The 22,768-nt window shown below is 38.2% G+C and overlaps 1 protein-coding gene across 1 annotated transcript; it reads right to left on the bottom strand.

Moving 5' to 3' along the window:
• Window positions 1-1,824: 1,824 nt before the first annotated feature.
• Window positions 1,825-22,636, bottom strand: LOC130420297 (mucin-2-like). Its single transcript, XM_056747471.1, has 22 exons — window positions 22,597-22,636; window positions 16,808-16,846; window positions 16,665-16,715; window positions 14,513-14,572; window positions 14,256-14,391; window positions 14,031-14,155; window positions 13,205-13,261; window positions 12,950-13,085; window positions 12,715-12,848; window positions 11,505-11,564; window positions 11,248-11,383; window positions 11,019-11,149; window positions 9,942-10,001; window positions 9,685-9,820; window positions 9,460-9,584; window positions 8,383-8,442; window positions 8,126-8,261; window positions 7,903-8,027; window positions 6,873-6,920; window positions 6,616-6,751; window positions 3,971-6,519; window positions 1,825-3,879 (listed from the first exon to the last, which is right to left on the bottom strand). Exons 2-21 carry the CDS (start codon window positions 16,842-16,844, stop codon window positions 6,405-6,407), a joined length of 2,004 nt encoding a protein of 667 aa, XP_056603449.1. The 5' UTR covers window positions 16,845-16,846; window positions 22,597-22,636; the 3' UTR covers window positions 1,825-3,879; window positions 3,971-6,404.
• Between the last annotated feature and the right edge of the window lie 132 nt (window positions 22,637-22,768).

Genomic DNA, 22,768 nt, shown 5'->3' with positions numbered 1-22,768 from the left:
ATGAGTAGATGCAGTTAGTTATGCGATAGATGCAATGCAATAGATGAGTTAGAGTGCAGTAGGTGAGTTAGTGCAGTTATTGAAGTTACAGTGCAGTAGATGAGTTAATGCAGTTATTAAGGTTACAGTGAAGTAGATAGGTTAATGCAGTTATGAAAGAGTAGTCCATTAGTGCAAATGAGCATTCAGTGTAATATTCCTGGTGTGCAAGTGAGCAGAATAGAGTGCAAATGATGCTGAGTGTGTGTAAACAGTCCGGTAGAGCAGATACATGAAGTACTGGTGTGTACAGTTCAGTCACGCATGGCAGCCCTGTAGTGCAATGTAAACATTGTAATAGCAGCATTAACTTAAAGTTATGAGAGGTAGTGAAATCAGTGGGGAGCAGAGTTCAGTAATGAAACAGCTCTGGGAAAAAAGCTTTTTCCTAGTCTGCTGGTTCTTGTCCGGAGGCACCTGAAGCGCCTACCGGAAGGCAGGAGAGTAAACAGTCTATGAGTGGGATGAGAGGAGTCCTTGAGAATGCTGCGAGCTCGACGCAGACAGCGTTTCTTCTGGATGTCCTCAATGGAAGGGAGTGTAGTCCCTGTGATGCGCTGGGCTGTTTTCACCACCCGCTGCAGTGCCTTGCGCTCAGCAACAGAACAGTTCCCGTACCAGACTGTGACGCAGTTGGTCAGGATGCTCTCTATCGTGCAGCGATAGAAGTTCACCAGGATAGTTGAAGACAGTTGGTTCTTCTTCAGTGTCCTCAGAAAGAAGAGACGCTGGTGAGCCTTCTTGACCAGGCATGAGGTGTTGGTGGTCCAGGACAGGTCCTCCGAAATGTGGGTCCCCAGGAACTTAAAACTGGAAACACGTTCCACAGCCGTCCCGTTAATGTGGATGGGGTCGTGTGTGCCTCCTTTCGCCTTCCTGAAGTCCACGATGATCTCCTTTGTCTTGGAGGTGTTAAGGAGCAATGACTTAGTATCTCATAATAATGAGATACTAAGTTGAAATTTCAACTCAGTAAGTCATAATAATGACTTGGCATCTCTGTAATGACTACTTACATTTACATTTAGTCATTTGGCAGACGCTTTTATCCAAAGCGACTTACAGTGCACTTATTACAGGGACAATACCCCTGGAGCAACATGGAGTAAAGTGTCTTGCTCAAGGACACACTGGTGGTGGCTGCTGGGATTGAACCAGCAACCTTTTGATTTACCAGTTCAGTGGTTTAACCCACTAGACCACCATATCCACTTCTTAGACTTATTGGTGTTGCTCCATGTGTGGTTATTACATTTGTATCCAAATTGTACACATGCTGCATCTCCGATATAGAATTAACTCGGAAATCACACCTATTACAGTTACTTGAGCCAGGAGACGGAGTAAAGGCTGACAAGGGTTTCAAAATAGAGAAGTTGCTGTCTGAGGAGGGGGCAACCCTCATTGTCCCTCCACTGAAGAAATCTGGGTCATTTGTTGCCTGTCGTATCAGGGACCTCTTGATATCAAAGAGGACAAACCAGTCTGAAGTCTTTCCTTTTTATTGTGTGTGCCCACTTTTGCAATTACCCTTGTTGTGCTGTAAATAAATAGTGTTATTGATTTGATCACTAGTATGTATTGTGATTATATGAAGAAGTTTGTTAAAGTTTGTTATATTTGAAATTATGGTGAATACATTTTTATTATTCATTTACATTGTTTATTAATAAGCTAAATGTGATTACATAACTTACAATGCAACTATGTTAACTATTGATTTATTTGTTTTGTACATGTTGACATTTTATCAATGACAAAATGTGTATTTATACATTACAGATATTTAAATCATTCTCATTCTTTTATTGTTTTTAGGGTACACATTTAATAATGTAATACATAACAACATACATACAGTAATCACAATTTGTCCATTTTGCTCAGTGAAAGAAAAAAATGTTGGCCTTTCACATGTGCTTCAAACATAACATGTTGAATTCTGCCTCAAGATTAAGAATTTAACAAGTAATTCATGTAGATGTTATAGTAGAAATTATTCAGCATTGTTGGCATTGACAAAACCATTTCCTCATCCCTAAAAATTATTTGAACAGAAGTCAGTGTGTGTGTCTTTTATGAAATCACACCACTGAAGACCACTTGAAGCCAGTTGGCTTTGAACCTGATAATAATATTTGTGGTTCTTCTTAAAACATGTCTGGCCTTTAACATCGTTCAGGTGTTTAACTTGTGTTGGATATTCCTCATCACAACTCTTTACCTCCGCTAATCCAAATGGTGGTGTTGAAATGCAAGGTGAGATGCAACAGGGTGGACGATGACCCCAAACTGTGTCATAGACACACTAACAATCAATATAATGCCTTAGTATCTCAGGTTCCAGATCTAAGCCTCTTTTCATAGCCTCTGTTTGAGGAGTTCTTTTCAGAATGCTGGCTGCCAGGGCTTTGGTGGAGGGTTCCCCACGAACATGGCATATCTCTTGAAATCGGCTGGCTGTAAGCCGGGGTTTGCGCCCAAGGGTCCACCGCTGGCATTTGGACTGCAGTCGGGCTTCTTTCTCAATGGCAGCGGAAATCTCCCACGAAATCTTCAGTTCCAAAAGGCACTTTTGCTTGTAGGTGGGCACAAATCTATTGGAAACTTAAAATTGTAACCAGTAACAGGCAATCGAGGAAACTCGGGGGCTTAATAATGTCTCTACTAATTTCAGGAGGACACTGGCAAGAGAGCACAGACCCAAAAGGAACAGGACCAAATTTAGACTCCACCAAACTAAGGCCCTCAAGCCCATGCAGCAATTTGCATATCCCCGGTTGAGGAAGTATGTCTTTCAGTTTCTTCCCACAGCCCATGATGTGAGGATCTGGAAGAGGCCTTGTAATAAAAGGTAGATGTCAAGTTTAATCATTTTATTATAATGTCACTTGACTTTTTACATTATAGCACGCATGCACACTTACTACCAATCTGTTCATTTACATTAAAAGTGTTTGAGACCTTTTGGGTTTGGGGCAGAGTAACAATGCTATTACAATGCTAGCAAGAGCCAGCATGCGGATTATTATTACGTAAGAAAGCTTAAGAAAGAAGTACATGAACACCTAGGATGGCATGATGGTGAGTAAATTCCATTCCATTCCATTTTCTACCGCTTATCCGAACTACCTCGGGTCACGGGGAGCCTGTGCCTATCTCAGGAGTCATCAGGCATCAAGGCAGGATACACCCTGGATGGAGTGCCAACCCATCGCAGGGCACACACACTCACTCATTCACTCACGCACTCACACCCTACGGACAATTTTTCCAGAGATGCCAATCAACCTACCATGCATGTCTTTGGACCAGGGGAGGAAACCGGAGTACCCGGAGGAAACCCCAGAGGCACGGGGAGAACATGCAAACTCCACACACACAAGTCGGAAGCGGGAATCGAAGCCCCAACCCTGGAGGTGTGAGGCAAACGTGCTAACCACTAAGCCACCGTGCCCTCCTGGTGAGTAAATTATGGCTTTAATTATAAAAAATTGTGGGTGAACTATTCCTTTAAGAATTTATTGTAACTTGAACTGAAGCCCTCCACAATTAAATACTAATCACCCCCATTACACATGAATAAAGTCTTTCACACTAAAGTGGTCAGCTACGTGTCTCTTCAAACAAAACGCATACTGTCAAGTGATCAGAAAAGTCCTTTGTGTTTAGGGAATTAAAAACAAGATTTTTTTTCAAAATCAAAAGTCTTTGGGTTGTCATAAATTCATGCATGAAGTGTTTAATCGCATTCAGACTCACCACCATATGCTGTAGTGTGCACTTCACACAAGTTGGTTTAAACACTGTCTTGTCAATGGTGGCCTCTGGTGCAATTCCCTGGTATATAAAAACGAACAAACAATTATCTGACATTTGTCAATACCAGCTGTATCTCCAACAGTAAGTGCGAACAATAATAATAACGTACCTGTGTCCTAGGCAGTGATCGAATTGAACCAAGTCTTATCGAATTGAACCAAGTCTTATCCCCCTGATAAAAGTTCATTTGGTGGGGGTTAGTCTGGCAATATCAATTTTATACAAAATACACAATATATTTCATTATAAAATGCATAACTATATACATTTAATTAAAAACAGACTTACATAGAAGAACAGGCTTCTTTCACTGTCCTGCGCTTAGCGGTCTTTAGACGTGGGGCGGGGCATTTCATATTTAAAGGGACATGACAACTAGCCCACAAACAAACTTAATGTAAATTATTGTAAATAATGACTTCACAATATTTACTATATCCATTGCGTGAATTTAATCACATTTGTCATTATAATTTTAACTCAAATACAAATATCTGAGGGACCCCCCAAAGTTTTTTTTTACTTATTATGGGGGATCCATAAAGCCTTATGGGGGATCCCGGATACCCCCTTCAATTGGAGCACTGGTCCTAGTGCCAGTTCTGCAGTAAGGTGGTGCATGACAGAGGCAAAGGCACTGTCTTAAAGCCCATGGTTTTATAATGAGCAGTCTGAAACAGCAGTGCCACTATGTGATTGCACAGAGCTTTTCCAGCAGAGTAGGAACATGACATGTCCTTCAGTAAGACAGGAACCTCTTCAGAATCAAAGGTAATCTGATAATAGACATATTAGAATGATTACGGTTGTGTGCAAGCTTTGAACGTCATTTTAACTTTCGACACAAAATATTCTTTATTGTCCTCAAACAATCCACCTCTCTTTTAAAAGATATGTACAAAGTTGTTGTTTTGGACACTTATTCAAGTACTTATCCTAGCACCTTCGCTAACGCAAAAAGAAAACAAAACACTTACCTTCAAAAATCAAAGAACGAATTTATATCCTTTATCTAGCTTTGATATTGTTGTAAGTGAAAATTTGTCGGCAAGACGTTATACATCATCAAGCTGTTTTTCTGGCAGTTGTGGAGGGGACTTGGTAAACTCCGTTCTGAGGCGCTAGCGGAAGTAAATTCCTCTTCTTCTTGAGTGTAATTGGCGGTTGGCAAACCAGCTTACAGGCACATTACTGCAACTCTCTGAATTGGCTAGCGGAAGTCAAGATAAACTCCTTCGCGGCAGAACGGAAGATGCGTGACGTTATGTTAAAAGGGCCTATTGTACTGCCAAAGTACAAAAAATAAGCTTCATCATCTAACAAATTCCATCATCTGAACAATAAAGCAAAGACTCTTAACCTCTTTACTCTTTATAGGCAGCAAATTGAAGTATGGAAAAAAGTGAATTTACACAAAGTTTTAACATTAAGAGAATTATTGCATATGCCTTAGTGCACTGGATTTTAGTTCCAAACCTGGACATCAAGTTCTTTATTTTTTGTTGACTGATTAAAACTCTCATGAAACATCGAAACAAACGGTCCTGCATTGTAAACTGCTGAAATCAGTTTGCCTTTAAAGTATAAGAGAGACACGTGTGACTTTAAAACGGAGAGATGCATTTGGCAGACGCTTTTATCCAAAGCGACTTACATTGCATTATCTTATACATTTATATGTGCAATCCCCAGGGATCAAATCACAATGCTCTTACCACTGAACTGCAGGAACGCTACAGGAGACACTTGTGACGAGACACAAACGGTCATTTTATAAGGGAAGAAGACGTACTTGACTTATAACTGCGCTGCTTGCAAGTGACGTCACAAACCAGCTAATTGATAATGAAATTCGTTGACAACGAAATTCATTATCAATTAATATCGACTAATATTTGCAGCCCTAGAAACAACATTACCAATGTGCATCTTGAGACAAAACACTGACATATTTTAAAATGTCAGGGCTTTTTTTTCACTGAAGAAAGCTCAAAATTCCTTTTAGTCTGGGACTAGCCTTTAGCCTTGTCTGTGAAACCAGGGCTCAGACTTCAACAGAAGTCGCTTTAGAATTGGTGTCTTGTAACTTGTAATGGAGTAATTTTCTGTAAAGGTATCTGTACTTTTACTTAAGAATCGTTTTCAGGTACTCTTAACACCTCTGCATTCACCCGTTGAAAAAAGAAAAGGTATATCTTGTGAAACTAGTAGCAATAACATTTTTTAAATTAATGTTCAGTGCTTGCAGAAGTTTGAAAGAAAAAAAATCACATTCACAGCTTTTGAGAAACGATATCGAATCCACAGCATAAAAAAACAAAACATTAATGCAATTTTACATTTTGAACAGTCTTTTAATTGCATGTGAGTGTTACCAAAATGTTTTGAAACATATTTTTGTTAGCTGTGAAATAAAGATAGATTACCTTAAAAACCTTCAACATATGATATATATACTGCATTATAATATATTTGGTCCAATTATTACATGTGACCACAACTTAATGATTCAATTAATGAAATGAAATAAAAATGTTGTATACTTAAAGTGCAGAAATGCACTTGTAAGACACAGTCAGGTATTTGTATGTTCCACCACAAGGATCCGTGAAAGCTGCATTCTCAGCAACAATGGAACAACTTGTTTTTCCATCACATCTGTGTCAATAAATACAAACATCAGCAAAAATATATAAAAAATTGCTTACGTTTTTTCATACCTCATAGCTCTTCAGTGACGTTTAATGCTCTTACCTTATGGCCACCACACTTAGGGACGTACTCTGAGTACAATGTACATTTAAGAGCTGGCTATTTGGTCTTCCAGTAGAGCAGGTCTGCCGGTCTGTACGCCCATAATTGGCTGAAAGGACTTTTATAGTTCCCTGGTCTGTTGATAAATAGTAACATTACCCACAAGTGTGTTGTACCTTTTCTCAATGTGATATATGGTCTTGAAATTATTGTACGACATGCAAATGCATTGTTGATATGAAACACAGAGAACTCACCACAGCTGAGGGAGGCAGTTTGTGATTCACAGGTAACTACAGCCTTTTCTGATGGAACAACCAAAGTTGGAGACAAGTAGCAAATGAGGAGCAGTGATGTTACAGTGTTAGAGTTACTGCATCTCTAATTTCTCTGTTAAAATGCAATCAAAATTTGCGGAAAAAGAAAAATAATTCAATATTGTCAAAAGCCATTTTATTTGTTTAATCGGGGCACTGCTCGACTGTCACCTCTCCCATGGACGCGCACAAGCAGGATTGAGAGACATCAAAGGCAGTGGAGGAACCATCTATGTTGCCTTGACAAACTCATTACATAAAGGTATCGCGGGAGACAGGAAGTGGGGAAACATCGAATTCTGTTGCACCTTGATGCCTTCCTACCTTGGATTGCAGCCCCTGAAGGCAGCATTTTACAGCTTTCGCACAGAGCCTATCTCTTAGCCGAAGCAATTAGCTCAATGATCCTAACACTGTATAGCATCCAGATGGTTCACCTTACTAACCAGCTAATACATCCTAGCCAAGCAAAACCCAGTTACCAGCCAAAATAAACACCCTAGAATTACCCAGCAAACAGACTACTTTACAAGCAGGCAATCCTTGGCAACGCCTACTGATTGCATGATAGACTCTAACAACGCCTAGCAACTTACGGGGAACACCTTAACTACAAATGCCTAATTCTCATTAGAATCACATTAAACCCTGTTAACATCATGCTAACTTTTGCTATCTTAAACTGATAGCATTTCAGCGTTGTTACGGGTGGTATGGTGATTTTGATGTCTGTATGTGTCTGTGCTTTTGAGGGGATTGTTTTTATGTTTGTAATACTGTATGTCTGTAAATCTTTAAGGAATATATGATTGTCGTAGGATTGATGACTGGGTGAACCATGGATGAGATCAGTGACTCCTACTAGATCAAGCTACTAGATGATGCTTCTCTTCATCAAGAATAACCAACATCACTCAGTTACACAGGTGATTTTTTTGAGGTCTAGGAATCATTTAGGTGCAAAACTCACCTGGTGATGGTGGTGGAGGTGCAACACACTTGTAAGACACAGTCAGGTATTTGTATGTTCCACCACAAGGATCCGTGAAAGCTGCATTCTCCGCCACAATGGAACAACTTGTTTTTCCATCACATCTGTGTCAATAAATACAAACATCAGCAAAAATATATTTTAAAAATTGCTCACGTTATTTTTATACCTCATAGCTCTTCAGTGACGTTTATGCTCTTACCTTATGGCCACCACACTTAGAGACGTACTCTGAGTGCACTGAACATTTGTGAGCTGGTTATCTGGTCTTCCAGTAGAGCAGGTCTGTCTGTCTGTACGCCCATAATTGGCTGAAAGGACTTTTATAGTTCCCTGGTCTGTTGATAAATAGTAACATTGCCCAAAAATGTGTTGTACCTTTTCTCAATGTGTTGTATGGTCTTGAAATTATTGTACGACATGCATATGCATTGTTTAAATGAAACCCAGAGAACTCACCACAGCTGAGGGAGGCAGTTTGTGATTCACAGGTAACTACAGCCTTTTCTGATGGATCAACTAAAGTTGGAGACAAGAAGCAAATGAGGAGCAGTGATGTTACAATACTACATTAACTGCATCTCAAATTTCTCTGTAAATATGCAATCAAAATTTGAGGAAAAAGAAAAAAAAAATTACTTCAAAATGGTTCTCCGACTATTTAGTCAAAAGTCAATTTATTTGTTTGAGCGGAGCCCTTCTCGACTTTCACCTCTCCATGAACGTGCACAAGCAGGATTAAGAGACATCAAAGGCAGTGGAGGAAACATCTATGTCGCCTTGAAAAATCCATTAGATAAAGGTATCGCGGGAGACAGGAAGATGAGCAACATCGGATTCAAACGCACCTTGATGCCTTCCTACCTTGGATTCCAGCCTCCGAAGGCAGCATTTTACTGCTTTCAGACAGAGCCTATCTCTCAGCACAGAGCAATTAGCTCAATGATCCTAACACTGTATAGCATCCAGATGGTTTACCTTACTAACCAGCTAATACATCCTAGCCAAGCAAAACCCAGTTACCAGCTGAATATAAACACCCTAGAATTACCTAGCAAACAGCTTAGAGAACCTAACATTGCCGAGAAACAATATGAAACACCCCTGTGACCAGTTCAACACCCTAGCAACCAGCTTAAAGAGACTAACAACACCTAGCAACTTAATGGAACACCTTGACTCCAAATGCCTAGTTCTTATTACCATCACTTTAAACCCTGCTAACATCATGCTAACTTGTGCTACCTTAAATTGATAGCATTTCACATTGTTACTGGTCGAAGGCTGATTTTGATGTCTGTATGTGTCTGTGCTTTTGAGGGGATTGTTTTTTAAGTTTGTAATTCTGTATGTGTAAATCTTTAAGGAATATATGATTGTCGTAGGATTGATGACTGGGTGAACCATGGATGAGATCAGTGACTCCTACTAGATCAAGCTACTAGATGATGCTTCTCTTCATCAAGAATTACCAACATCACTTAGTTACACAGGTGATTTTGTGAGGTCTAGGGATCATTTAGGTGCAAAACTCACCTGGTGATGGCGGTGGAGGTGCAACACACTTGTAAGACACAGTCAGGTATTTGTAAGTTCCACCACAAGGATCAGTGAAAGCTGCATTCTCCGCAACAATGGAACAACTTGTTTTTCCATCACATCTGTGCCAATAAATACGAAGATCAGCAAACATATAAAATATAATAATTGCTTACGTTATTTTCATACCTCATAGCTCTTCAGTGACGTTTGTCCTCTTACCTTATGGCCACCACACTTAGAGACGTACTCAGAGTGCACTGAACATTTGTGAGCTGGTTATCTGGTCTTCCAGTAGAGCAGGTCTGTCTGTCTGTACGCCCATAATTGGCTGAAAGGACTTTTATAGTTCCCTGGTCTGTTGATAAATAGTAACATTGCCCAAAAATGTGTTGTACCTTTTCTCAATGTGTTGTATGGTCTTGAAATTATTGTACGACATGCATATGCATTGTTTATATGAAACCCAGAGAACTCACCACAGCTGAGGGAGGCAGTTTGTGATTCACAGGTAACTACAGCCTTTTCTGATGGATCAACTAAAGTTGGAGACAAGAAGCAAATGAGGAGCAGTGATGTTACAATACTACATTAACTGCATCTCAAATTTCTCTGTAAATATGCAATCAAAATTTGAGGAAAAAGAAAAAAAAAATTACTTCAAAATGGTTCTCCGACTATTTAGTCAAAAGTCAATTTATTTGTTTGAGCGGGGCCCTTCTCGACTTTCACCTCTCCATGAACGTGCACAAGCAGGATTAAGAGACATCAAAGGCAGTGGAGGAAACATCTATGTCGCCTTGAAAAATCCATTAGATAAAGGTATCGCGGGAGACAGGAAGTTGAGCAACATCGGATTCAAACGCACCTTGATGCCTTCCTACCTTGGAATCCAGCCTCCGAAGGCAGCATTTTACTGCTTTCAGACAGAGCCTATCTCTCAGCACAGAGCAATTAGCTCAATGATCCTAACACTGTATAGCATCCAGATGGTTTACCTTACTAACCAGCTAATACATCCTAGCCAAGCAAAACCCAGTTACCAGCTGAATATAAACACCTTAGAATTACCTAGCAAACAGCTTAGAGAACCTAACATTGCCGAGAAACAATATGAAACACCCCTGTGACCAGTTCAACACACTAGCAACCAGCTTAAAGAGACTAACAACACCTAGCAACTTAATGGAACACCTTGACTCCAAATGCCTAGTTCTTATTAGCATCACTTTAAACCCTGCTAACATCATGCTAACTTGTGCTACCTTAAATTGATAGCATTTCACATTGTTACTGGTCGAAGGCTGATTTTGATGTCTGTATGTGTCTGTGCTTTTGAGGGGATTGTTTTTTAAGTTTGTAATTCTGTATGTGTAAATCTTTAAGGAATATATGATTGTCGTAGTATTGATGACTGGGTGAACCATGGATGAGATCAGTGACTCCTACTAGATCAAGCTACTAGATGATGCTTCTCTTCATCAAGATTTACCAACATCACTTAGTTACGCAGGTGATTTTGTGAGGTCTAGGGATCATTTAGGTACAAAACTCACCTGGTGATGGTGATGGTGGTGGTGGTGCAACACACTTGTAAGACACAGTCAGGTATTTGTAAGTTCCACCACAAGGATCCGTGAAAGCTGCATTCTCCGCAACAATGGAACAACTTGTTTTTCCATCACATCTGTGTCAATAAATACAAACATCAGCAAAAATATATTTAAAAAATTGCTCACGTTATTTTCATACCTCATAGCTCTTCAGTGACGTTTATGCTCTTACCTTATGGCCACCACACTTAGAGACGTACTCTGAGTGCACTGAACATTTGTGAGCTGGTTATCTGGTCTTCCAGTAGAGCAGGTCTGTCTGTCTGTACGCCCATAATTGGCTGAAAGGACTTTTATAGTTCCCTGGTCTGTTGATAAATAGTAACATTGCCCAAAAATGTGTTGTACCTTTTCTCAATGTGTTGTATGGTCTTGAAATTATTGTACGACATGCATATGCATTGTTTAAATGAAACCCAGAGAACTCACCACAGCTGAGGGAGGCAGTTTGTGATTCACAGGTAACTACAGCCTTTTCTGATGGATCAACTAAAGTTGGAGACAAGAAGCAAATGAGGAGCAGTGATGTTACAATACTACATTAACTGCATCTCAAATTTCTCTGTAAATATGCAATCAAAATTTGAGGAAAAAGAAAAAAAAAATTACTTCAAAATGGTTCTCCGACTATTTAGTCAAAAGTCAATTTATTTGTTTGAGCGGAGCCCTTCTCGACTTTCACCTCTCCATGAACGTGCACAAGCAGGATTAAGAGACATCAAAGGCAGTGGAGGAAACATCTATGTCGCCTTGAAAAATCCATTAGATAAAGGTATCGCGGGAGACAGGAAGTTGAGCAACATCGGATTCAAACGCACCTTGATGCCTTCCTACCTTGGATTCCAGCCTCCGAAGGCAGCATTTTACTGCTTTCAGACAGAGCCTATCTCTCAGCACAGAGCAATTAGCTCAATGATCCTAACACTGTATAGCATCCAGATGGTTTACCTTACTAACCAGCTAATACATCCTAGCCAAGCAAAATCCAGTTACCAGCTGAATATAAACACCCTAGAAATACCAAGCAAACAGCTTAGAGAACCTAACATTGCCGAGAAACAACATGAAACACCCCTGTGACCAGTTCAACACCCTAGCAACCAGCTTAAAGAGCCTAAAAATGCCTTGCGACCACATGGAACGCCCAACACCATAGTAACCAGTTCAACACCCTAGCAACACCTATGCACAAGCCACAATACTTTTGTTACAAGCAGGTACACCTAGGCTACGCCTACTAATTGCATAATAGACTCTAACAACACCTAGCGACTTAATGGAACACCTTAACTACAAATGCCTAGTTCTAATTAGCATCACATTAAACCCTGTTAACATCATGCTAGCTTGTGCTACCTTAAATTGATAGCATTTCAGCGTTGTTACGGGTCGAAGGCTGATTTTGATGTCTGTATGTGTCTGTGCTTTTGAGGGGATTGTTTTTATGTTTGTTATACTGTGTGTCTGTAATTCTTTCAGGAATATATGATTGTCGCAAGATTGATGACTTGGTGAACCATGGATGAGATAAGTGACTCCAGCTACTAGATGACGCTTCTCTTCATCAAGATAACCAACATCACTCAGTTACACAGGTGATTTTGTTAAGGTCTAGGGATCATTCAGGTGCAAAACTCACGTGGTGATGGTGGTGATGGTGGTGATGGTGCAACACACTTGTAAGACACAGTCAGGTATTTGTAAGTTCCACCACAAGGATCCGTGAAAGCTGCATTCTCCGCAACAATGGAACAACTCGTTTTTCCATCACATCTGTGTCAATAAATACAAAGATCAGCAAAAAGATAAAATATAATAATTGCTTATGTTATTTTCACACCTCATAGCTCTTCAGTGACGTTTAATGCTCTTACCTAATGGCCACCACACTTAGAGACGTACTCTGAGTGCACTGAACATTTGTGAGCTGGTTATCTGGTCTTCCAGTAGAGCAGGTCTGTCTGTCTGTACGCCCATAATTGGCTGAAAGGACTTTAATAACTCCCTGGACTGTTGATAAAAGTAACATTGCCCACAAGTGTGTTGTACTTTTTCTAAATGTGATATATGGTCTTGAAATTATTGTAGGACATGCAAATGCATCTATTAATGAATCCCAGAGAACTCACCACAGCTGAGGAAGGCAGTTTGTGATTCACAAGTAACTATAGCCAATGAAGGTTCGACTAAAGTTGGAGACAAGTAGCAAATAAGGAGCAGTGATGTTACAGTGTAACAGTTAGGGCACCTCCAATTTCTTTGTTAAAATGCAATCGAATTTTACAGAAAAATAAAAAAACTTGAATGCCTTAAATATTGTTCTCTGACTATTTTGTCGAAAGTAATTTCATTTGTTTGAGCAGCGCCCTGCTCAACTTTCAACTCTCCCTTGCACAATAGTAGAATTTGTTGGACATCAAAGGCAGTGGAGGAAACATCTACATTGCCTCGAAAAATCCATTATATAAAGGTATCGCGGGAGACAGGAATTGGAACAAAATCGGATTCAAACGCTCCTTGATGCCTTCCTACTTTGGAATGCAGCCTCCCGAAGGCAGCATTTTACATCTTTTGGACAGAGCCCATCTCTTAGCCGAAGCAATTAGCTCAAAGACCATAATGCTTCTTAGCAACCAGATGGTTACCTTACTAACTAGCTAATACATCCTAACCTAGCAACACCAAGTTAGCAGCCAAAATAAACACCACAGAATCACCTAGCAAACAGCTTAGAGAGCCTGACATTGTTTAGCAACCACCTGAAACACCCCAGTGACCAGTTCAGGAATATATGATTGTCGCAGGATTGATGACTGGGTGAACCATGGATGAGATCAGTGACTCCTACTAGATCCAGCTACTAGATGATGCTTCTCTTCATCAAGAATTACCAACATCACTTAGTTACACAGGTGATTTTGTGAGGTCTAGGGATCATTTAGGTACAAAACTCACCTGGTGATGGTGGTGGAGTTGCAACACACTTATAAGACACAGTCAGGTATTTGTAAGTTCCACCACAAGGATCCGTGAAAGCTGCATTCTCCGCAACAATGGAACAATTCGTTTTTCCATCACACCTGTTTCAATAAATACAAACATCAGCAAAAATATAAAACATAATAATTGCTTATGTTATTTTCATACCTCATATTTCTTGGGTGACGTTTATGCTCTTACCTTATGGCCACCACACTTAGAGACGTACTCTGAGTGCACTGAACATTTGTGAGCTGGTTATCTGGTCTTCCAGTAGAGCAGGTCTGTCTGTCTGTACGCCCATAATTGGCTGAAAGGACTTTTATAGTTCCCTGGTCTGTTGATAAAAAGTAACATTGCCCACAAGTGTGTTGTACCTTTTCTCAATGTGTTATATGGTCTTGAAATTATTGTACGACATGCAAATGCATTGTTTATATGAAAACCAGAGAACTCACCACAGCTGAGGGAGGCAGTTTGTGATTCACAGGTAACTACAGCCTTTTCTGATGGATCAACTAAAGTTGGAGACAAGTAGTAAAGGAAGAATAGTGATGTTAAAGAAATTTCTCTGTTAAATGCAATTAAAAGTTGTAGAAAGTGAAAATAAAACTGATCGTCAAACTGTGAGTCGACTCTCACCCCTTAGCAACAACCGGTTACACACCAATATACCCTGGCTATGCATTAGAGCACCAAGTCAATAAAAGCCTTGCAGACCCTAACAAACTTTAGAAGTGAAATTATGCAGATTCACATTCGCCGTGTGCCTCAGTGGAAGCGGCTGTCATTTAAATTCATGAGAAAGTAAATAAATACAATTGTTAATATCAGTTCATTCTGAACTTTAAAATGAAAGTATGCGAATTAAGTTGTTTTTTTACATATATCGATGCTGATATTACTTTTTTTTTCAAAACCGGATTACAGTAGAGACAAGGATAGACTGTTTGATAGTCTGTTTTTACTATATTATAAACATGCAGGTGTATCATATTTTATTGTAGTTTTGCACATCTCCACAAATAAGAATATTTTTAGGGGGGAAAAAAAACTAAATTTGCTCTGGCCAGTCAGTAGAAGAGAACCACATTCAACTTCCATGGAAACCAAGACAGCAGTTAAAAGGGCACTTCAGGGGGATAGTTGTGATTTTTAAATCTTTGCGTAAAAGAGTATAGTGTTTATTGCAATTTGGTTTTGTGTGGTCATTGTTTCAGTACGTTAAGCCATGTTTAGCTGTTTTATTATAAGGTCCTCTTTGGGGGATGAGTGTTTATGTTTTTCACTTTATATTTTTTATATGAACTAGTTCTTTTAACAGCAGCTAGCGTTTAGCTAGTTTATCGTCCTATGTAGAAAATTATGGCAGCATATTGGTTGCTATTTTCATTTTGTAACGCAATATGCAAAATGGCAATTCAGTATGTAAAATTAAAATGAAGTTTACTTTTCGTGTACCTGTTCGCCTGGTTTTATTACCTATGCCTGCTTATGGATAATTCTAAATAAACTGCGTTTGGACCTAACCTTGCCTCAGTCGCCACATTATAAATCTCTTTGCGCTTCATCAAAACCATGTGATTGCAAACAAGGCATTACGACTGGACTGAACTCATGGATGGCCCCTCTTGGTCAGAATGTCCGAGGCCGCTTTTTAGTCCCAGCCCAGCCCTGGCTATCTTTCTACCCCCCCCCCCCCCATAGCATATGAAAACACAAATGACAAACCAATCCCGTATTTAAAACCATACACACTAATAATAAACTTGTCATGGGAACAAGGACTGAGGACCCAGGCATAGACACCAGGTAAGGGGTTATTAACAAGAATATATTTAACAAAATACGAAACAAAAACCCACAAGGGGGTAAAACAACATAAGGGTATAGCATGTAGGGTAAACATGAACAAAGACTAACTACACTAAACTAGACAAGACTAAGTACAACACTAGACATAACTATGTATAACTAAGCTAACTTGACACAACAATACAAACCAGAATTCATTGGAGTTGAACTCAGAGAGTAGCCTCTCACATGGAGGGAGACATCTCTTTTCTGACTTAGCCATAAAGTTTTATTTTATCTAACGTTTTTAGAAAAAAACTGGCTAAGAGAGAACACTTTTTCTCTACAACAAAGCACAACACACACACAAAGCGGTCCTTGAAGACAAAAGAACCTGAAGTCACAAACGCTTCATGTATATAGCTAACCTGCAGGTGCATGGGTAATTAGCCACATCACCTGCCAAGGTTATTCAATTCAATTCACGTTTATTTATATAACAATGTGCATTGTTCCAAAGCAGCTTTACAGGGGCAAACAGGAAAAACAGAAAAGGTAAAACACAGCAGTGCATGGTGTTTATAGAACAAGCAAATCATTCTAATAAATAATATCTAATTAATAAATAAATAAATAAATGCAGTCTCCCGGTGAGCAAGTCAACAGTGCACTGCTGTGGCGAGGAACCCAAACTCCAATGATTGATTAATGGAGAAAAAAAACCTCGGGAGAAACTAGATTCAGCTGAGAGGGCCAGAGGTTATTTAAAGCCAATTCTTTTAATGTTTTGTTAAGTAAAGGTTTGCTGTCACTCACCATTGTCGCAGATGTAATTCAGTCGAATGCATTCAGATATTGAACATAGAGCTATGAAGGAGAGTTTGAGTCTTTATTAAAACACATAGAATACATTTTCATGACATTATAAAACAGATCTAAAACCAGAAACACAAACTCACCAATCACAAGAAGACTGAAATATATAGCCTGAGCCATTTCTGAGGAAGAAACACATTGCAAATCTCAAATGTTCAAATAATTTAGTTATTCTTTGGTCATTAAATTTTTTTCCTCTTTAATTTTATACCTCCTCTTCGAACACTGACAAAATAAATAAATAAATGACTGTTTCAGTCAAAACTGTTACAGCCAATTGTATTCAGGGTTTTTCAGAATTGTGTTTATGTTTTGGTTTACGGGTTTACTTTGTATTTAATAATTGAATCAAAAATGACATTGCATTTCATTTTTTATTATTAAACGTAACCTATTATTTACTAGAGACAAATACATTTTTTTCTACGTTTTTTATCCCATGCAAGGTTCTAATCTTTGCCCAAAATTGTTACCTTGTTTAATTTTTTAGACACAATATTTTCATTGAGAATAAATCTGTTTGGTTGTGTCAACACAACACACATAATTAAATAAATTTACTTTCATACGTGCAACTTCATTTCATTGGTCAACGAAAGATCAAATAACATTCAGCTTAACTTTTTTTTGTCCATTTGCATCTTTATATGAATAGGACACTGGGACAGGAAATTATGGGATGAGAGAGAGGGAATCGGAAAATGGGAAAGGACCACGAGCCGGGATTCGAACTCGGGTCGCCGGAAGTGCTACTTCCCAACATGTCAGCGCACAGTACATTGGTCCACTTGTGTCCGACATCTTTACTTTTTAAATGCTTAATGTTATTATGCAACAGCCAATCACAGCGCTAGCATTACCAATGTAATGCCTTCTGATCCAAGCAACATTTTGGACAACTAAAAGTTAGGTAACACTTAATAATAACTTTCCTTAATAAATCCTTAACAAACATTGTATAATTCTTAGTAGATCATTAGTTAATTATGTTCACATAGGTAGAAATATGAGATGATAAGGTACACAAGTTCATCATTAACTACTTGTTTATTAACATGCATATTGGTTGTATTGTATATTAGCATGTATATAGCACATATGAATGCCTTATTCTACATCCATTAATCCTACCCAATACCTTAACCTAAAAACTACCTTATAAGCAGTAATTATGAGTTTATTGAGGCAAAAGACGTAGTAAATGGTGAGAATTGGTCCCTATTCTAAAGTATGACCAGATAATGCTCTTGTTAAAGCGCCATTCTGCAAGTTCTTTTGAGTAAAAGTTGCTAAAACCAATTATTGAGCAAGTACATGAAAGAACTGTGTTTAAAACTGTGTCATTACCCTTGCTGGATTCACCACGGAACGATTGTAATAATGGTTTGTAATTTGCCCTGCAGGGTCGACTATACTGGATGTCCTTATATGGTGTCTTCCATCTTTACGTAATTTCGTCACATTCGTACACAGAACGAAGAGGATACGGCTCCTAGCCCGTGTGTGGATGCTGCGAGTGACAGGCGTTTTTTTAATGTGTACTCACAACTGCTGGGTAAGATTTCATACAACGTTTAGCATTATTTATGGCGGGATTAGTATTATTTGGGTGATTTAGAAATTTCGTTAATGTTAACTGTTACCTCCCCACATCTGTATTTCATGTGCCGCGAATTAGCGCGGACAACTGAAACCTGTGATTTTAGTCAAATTTACGGACTTATATCACGGATATGATGGCAAGGCTAAGCATATAGTATATATAGTTGTACGGTGTATAATGATTTATGACAGTGCCTGTTAGCATCTGAGACCCGTGTGGAGGATCTTCTGTCCGGTTCGCGTTACAGTAGTTTCCATGAGAAATAACAAAATGACCCAGCACCTGAAATAATATCAAAACACTTCAACGCAGCCTCCATTTGCACTATTTGTGTCTGTTTATGTTCTTATTTATTTCGTATTTTATCCTCTGTCATGTTATCTGAGTTTTTTATGCGCTATTAAAGTAACGTTTCAGTGAAGATTCTCACCGCTGCACTGTCACAGGCCACGACCCAAAAAAAATCGGACTAATCCGCCCAGTTGAGCAGTGACGAATCACAACTCACGTAAAGAAATACCTCCACAAAGAGACGACCAATCCTACTTTAATTTGTTTTAGTTGCTTTAGTGTTTACAAATGTAGTTTTAAGCATTATCTAACGATTAAAAGATCAGTATTTCATGTAAATTGAAATCCATACTAATGTCATTAAACTCTAAAGTCATGTGATAATGCACTTTTAAAAAATCTACAAAAGATTTTAACGGAAATTATACAATGATTAAACGTTTATTTTATATACTTTATATGTACTGAAAAACGTTTTCATTTACAAATGTTGTTAAATACTGAAGTACTTCAAAAAACGATTAATTTAACATATAATTCATTAATTCTTAATCACCGTCCGTAAATGTCATATAAAGAGTTTGGTTCAAAAAATGAAATAACTTTTTTAAATAATGTTTTTTTTATTGTGCATTCCCATATTGTTTTGATTTGAGTCATAATAACTAATTCAATAACACACAACAAAAAAATGATAACATAATAAAAAACATGATATTTGAATATTCAAATTCAAATATCATGTTTTTTAACAAACTCTTCATACATTTGTTCTTTGTTTGTTGTGTAGATATCTTCTATTTTGTCATTTTAGCAAATCATTTAGTTCACGTTTTTACAGTTCTCAATCTAAAGTGGAACCTATTGATAAATTGTAAATTTTTACATTTACTAATCATTAGTAACTTTATGAGTAGTCATCTTGACTGTCAATATTGTCCCAAATGACCTGAATTTACCCTTTTTTCACATCTTTAAATTTTTATTTTTATTAATAATGTGTTCATGTTTTTGCAGTACCCAATCTAAAGTTGACTTTTCTTCATTTTTGTGATTGTTTATAAATGTTTACTGATCATTTAGTTCCTTTATGGGCATTAGGCTTTAACAATGTGTGTGTAAAGGGTGGTTAGTTACATTTAATGCTTGCTAAAGACAAACACTCATTGAAATTTGTGTGCAATGTATGTTTTGCCTCAATATTTACATGAGCATACAATTGTTTACAACTTAAAAGAATATTCCTTGAATCGTACAGCAACCAGAGAAAATGTATAAATATTTAAAGTGAACAATAGAAAACAGCAATTATCTATAATCCAACAGTAATCAAATCGTGTCATTAAATTGACCCCTGTACACTGTTGACCCCTTAACCAACCCTTAAACCTACACATACCACTAAACCTGTCCCTAACCTTAGCCATATCATGCTCGATAAAAGAAAAAGTGTTGTACAACTTCAAAAGCTTTCAATTGTTGTAGGTATAACATTTATTAAAATCTTTTGTAGTTTTTCAAGATGTGTATTATCAAATGGACTAAAAGTTTAATTACATTTGTAATAATTTTAAATTACATTAAATAATGATCTGTTAATCATTAGGCTATGTTAAAGTTTATTAGTAAACATTTACAAACACATTATCTTACGTTTCTAGCTATTTCAATAAATAGTAACTAATGATTTTTTAAGCATTATGTATTGTTTGTTAATGATTTATTAATGAAAGTTATAATAAAGTGTTCCCCTATAGTAATAATGAGTCTTCTCGTAAGCAAACAATCTGCTCCTCGGTACAATAAAAACCTCTTTAAAAGGAACAAAAGAACAGAATTTTATTCTTGTTCTCATCTTGATTAAATAAATATAACTTTTTATTTTGACACTGACTCTTCTTTTCCAGTGTCTTGGAAAGCACGACACAAATTCTAGGACCGATTTGGGGAAACTATAATCCAATTTGTTGTAGAGGTTAACGCATTAGATGTCGGGGTCGGCGCTGTGCTATCTCAGCGGTCCCCTCGTGACGGGAAGGACATCCGTTAACCGCCAAAGCCCTGCAGAACACAACTATGACATCGGCAACCGAGAGCTGTAAGCTGTGAGATTGGAGGGAGCAGAACAGTCCTTCTTGGTCTGGACGGATCACAAAAACTTGGAATATATCTGTTCAGCCAAGAGATTGAGCTCACGCCAAGCCCGCTGTGCACTGATCTTTTGTCGTTTCAACTTCCCCATGTCGTACCGGCTCAGGTCTAAGAACCTCAAACCTGGCCGAGGCAATCCTCCCCTTAAGGAGTAGTGGTCGGGGCTCTCTGGGGCATCGAGCGGCGAGTGATGGAGGCTGGTTGAGGGGTGCAAGTGCCGGCAGAGTGTCCAGAGGCCAAGTTTGTCGGTGCCGGCTGCGCTGCATCCTGATGTCCTTCAGTGGGGTCATAGTCAAGTCTTGTCCTATTGTTTAAACTAAGTGATCTTGTCCGTCCAGAGCTCTTTTGCAGCCTGCTTGGTGTCCCACTGTTCATGCAGATTGCTGCCCCGACGAATTTGGTAATCCAAGAGATTCAGAATGAAATCATAGATTTGCTTGCACCTCAAAATGCTCAAATCGGCCAAATACTTTTCAATAATTTTGTACTGCACAACTACGGTGTTTTGAAAAACGCGCACGCTTTTGAAAGATGGCTATGCTTTAGCTATTTAACATGTAAATATGTATCACTCAAGGAACGTTTAAATATCCACTTTACTTTGACTAAGTTGTGTGCAGAAATGTTGGTTTATTTTCTGAACATATATAGAATTAGCATTTCCATTTTATGCGGTAACGGATTAGTTAATTAACTATTATTAATATTTGTACTGTACATAGGACGAATTAAAATAAATCAAATGAAGCATGCTTCCATGCTTGAACATGCTGTTTTATGAATAAAAAAATTCATTCACATACACCTAAAAAATTGTACCGAATTGAGAGTGTGAGGTGGGGGCGGGCGGGATGATTGTGTCTTCCCTAGAGCGGCAGCCGAGCATGAGCCGGCCCTGATCTCTCCCTATGGGATTGTTCAAGCAAATCTTTCTCATCTCCCTATAGGGTTTTCTACTGAACTTTTTACTGGTTTACCTACGGGGTTGTTCTAATGGAATCATCTACTGACAAGATCAGCAGATTATGTCGCCATCTTTAAGTATCGGCTATTAACACATGTCTTCCGTCTGCACCTGACTGATCATTTCTGATTTCTATATCTTTTCTACAATATCTAATAAAAAGAAAAGAAAAAAATGCATTCTTATGTAAGCTTAGATAAACTAAACTTGTCTCTGTACACAGTAGTAGGCTTAGCGAAACATGTTTTTATTGCTCTTATGCTTTTTGTTGTCCTAATGTTTGACCCAATTGCTTCTATTGTTTACCCAACTTGTAAGTCGCTTTGGATAAAAGCGTCTGCTAAATGACTAAATGAAGATCTGTCTCCCTGGATTCTTACGGACTTGTTCAAATTTGTCAAGGACTGTTATAGATGTTTTATAGCCACATTTCATATCTCCTTTTTGACCTTTAGTGCTGTGGCTGCTATTATTTGATTAAATTATTATTTTTGTAACCCTGAATTTGACTCCTGCCCTTTCATCAGAATAAAAAAGTGTGTACACAACTAAAAGTAGGTAACTTTGCAATATCTAATGATGTAGTCATAGTCACACAATATTCCAGCATATCAAACTTGACAGCCTGATAATTATCAAAATAAAAAAGGCATTATAATTATTAGAAGGTTTTTAATGAAATATACGCACGCAACAGGTCAGCAGGAACGTTTCCCATAAGCGCCAAATTAAGCCCTGGATAAGTGTTGCTTTAACTAAGGCTAATTTAGACAATGTTAAAAAAACAAATTCACAATGCCTATGAAATTATGTCAAATCAAAAGAATAATTTTAATAGGAATGAGAATGTAAATTGTTCTTACTTTTCAGCTGTTGTGTGTTTCTCTCCTGAATCTGGTGCTGTATTTCTTGCTGTTTTTATGCCTTTCAGCACCTCCCATTTGTGTATTTTAGTATGTCTTCATATTTGATTTCCTGGTTACTTGTGTATTTTTCAACCTACTGCTGTCCGTTCTACTGTAACAACAAACATAA

The sequence above is a fragment of the Triplophysa dalaica genome, chromosome 5 (assembly GCF_015846415.1).
Source record: "Triplophysa dalaica isolate WHDGS20190420 chromosome 5, ASM1584641v1, whole genome shotgun sequence".
NCBI lineage: Eukaryota > Metazoa > Chordata > Actinopteri > Cypriniformes > Nemacheilidae > Triplophysa > Triplophysa dalaica.
Note: the sequence above shows the minus strand (reverse complement) of the source record. Positions and strands in the feature narration are given on the sequence as shown.

Bases quoted from the DNA above. Each gene is read 5' to 3' on its own strand.
- LOC130420297 (XM_056747471.1), bottom strand. From the start codon at position 16,844: ATGGCTCAGGCTATATATTTCAGTCTTCTTGTGATTG. The intron at 14,573-16,664 runs GTGAGTGACAGC...CTCCAACTTTAG, and splicing joins GAATTACATCTGCGACAATG to TTGATCCATCAGAAAAGGCT. The intron at 6,520-6,615 runs GTAAGAGCATTA...TTATTGACACAG, and splicing joins CTAAGTGTGGTGGCCATAAG to ATGTGATGGAAAAACAAGTT.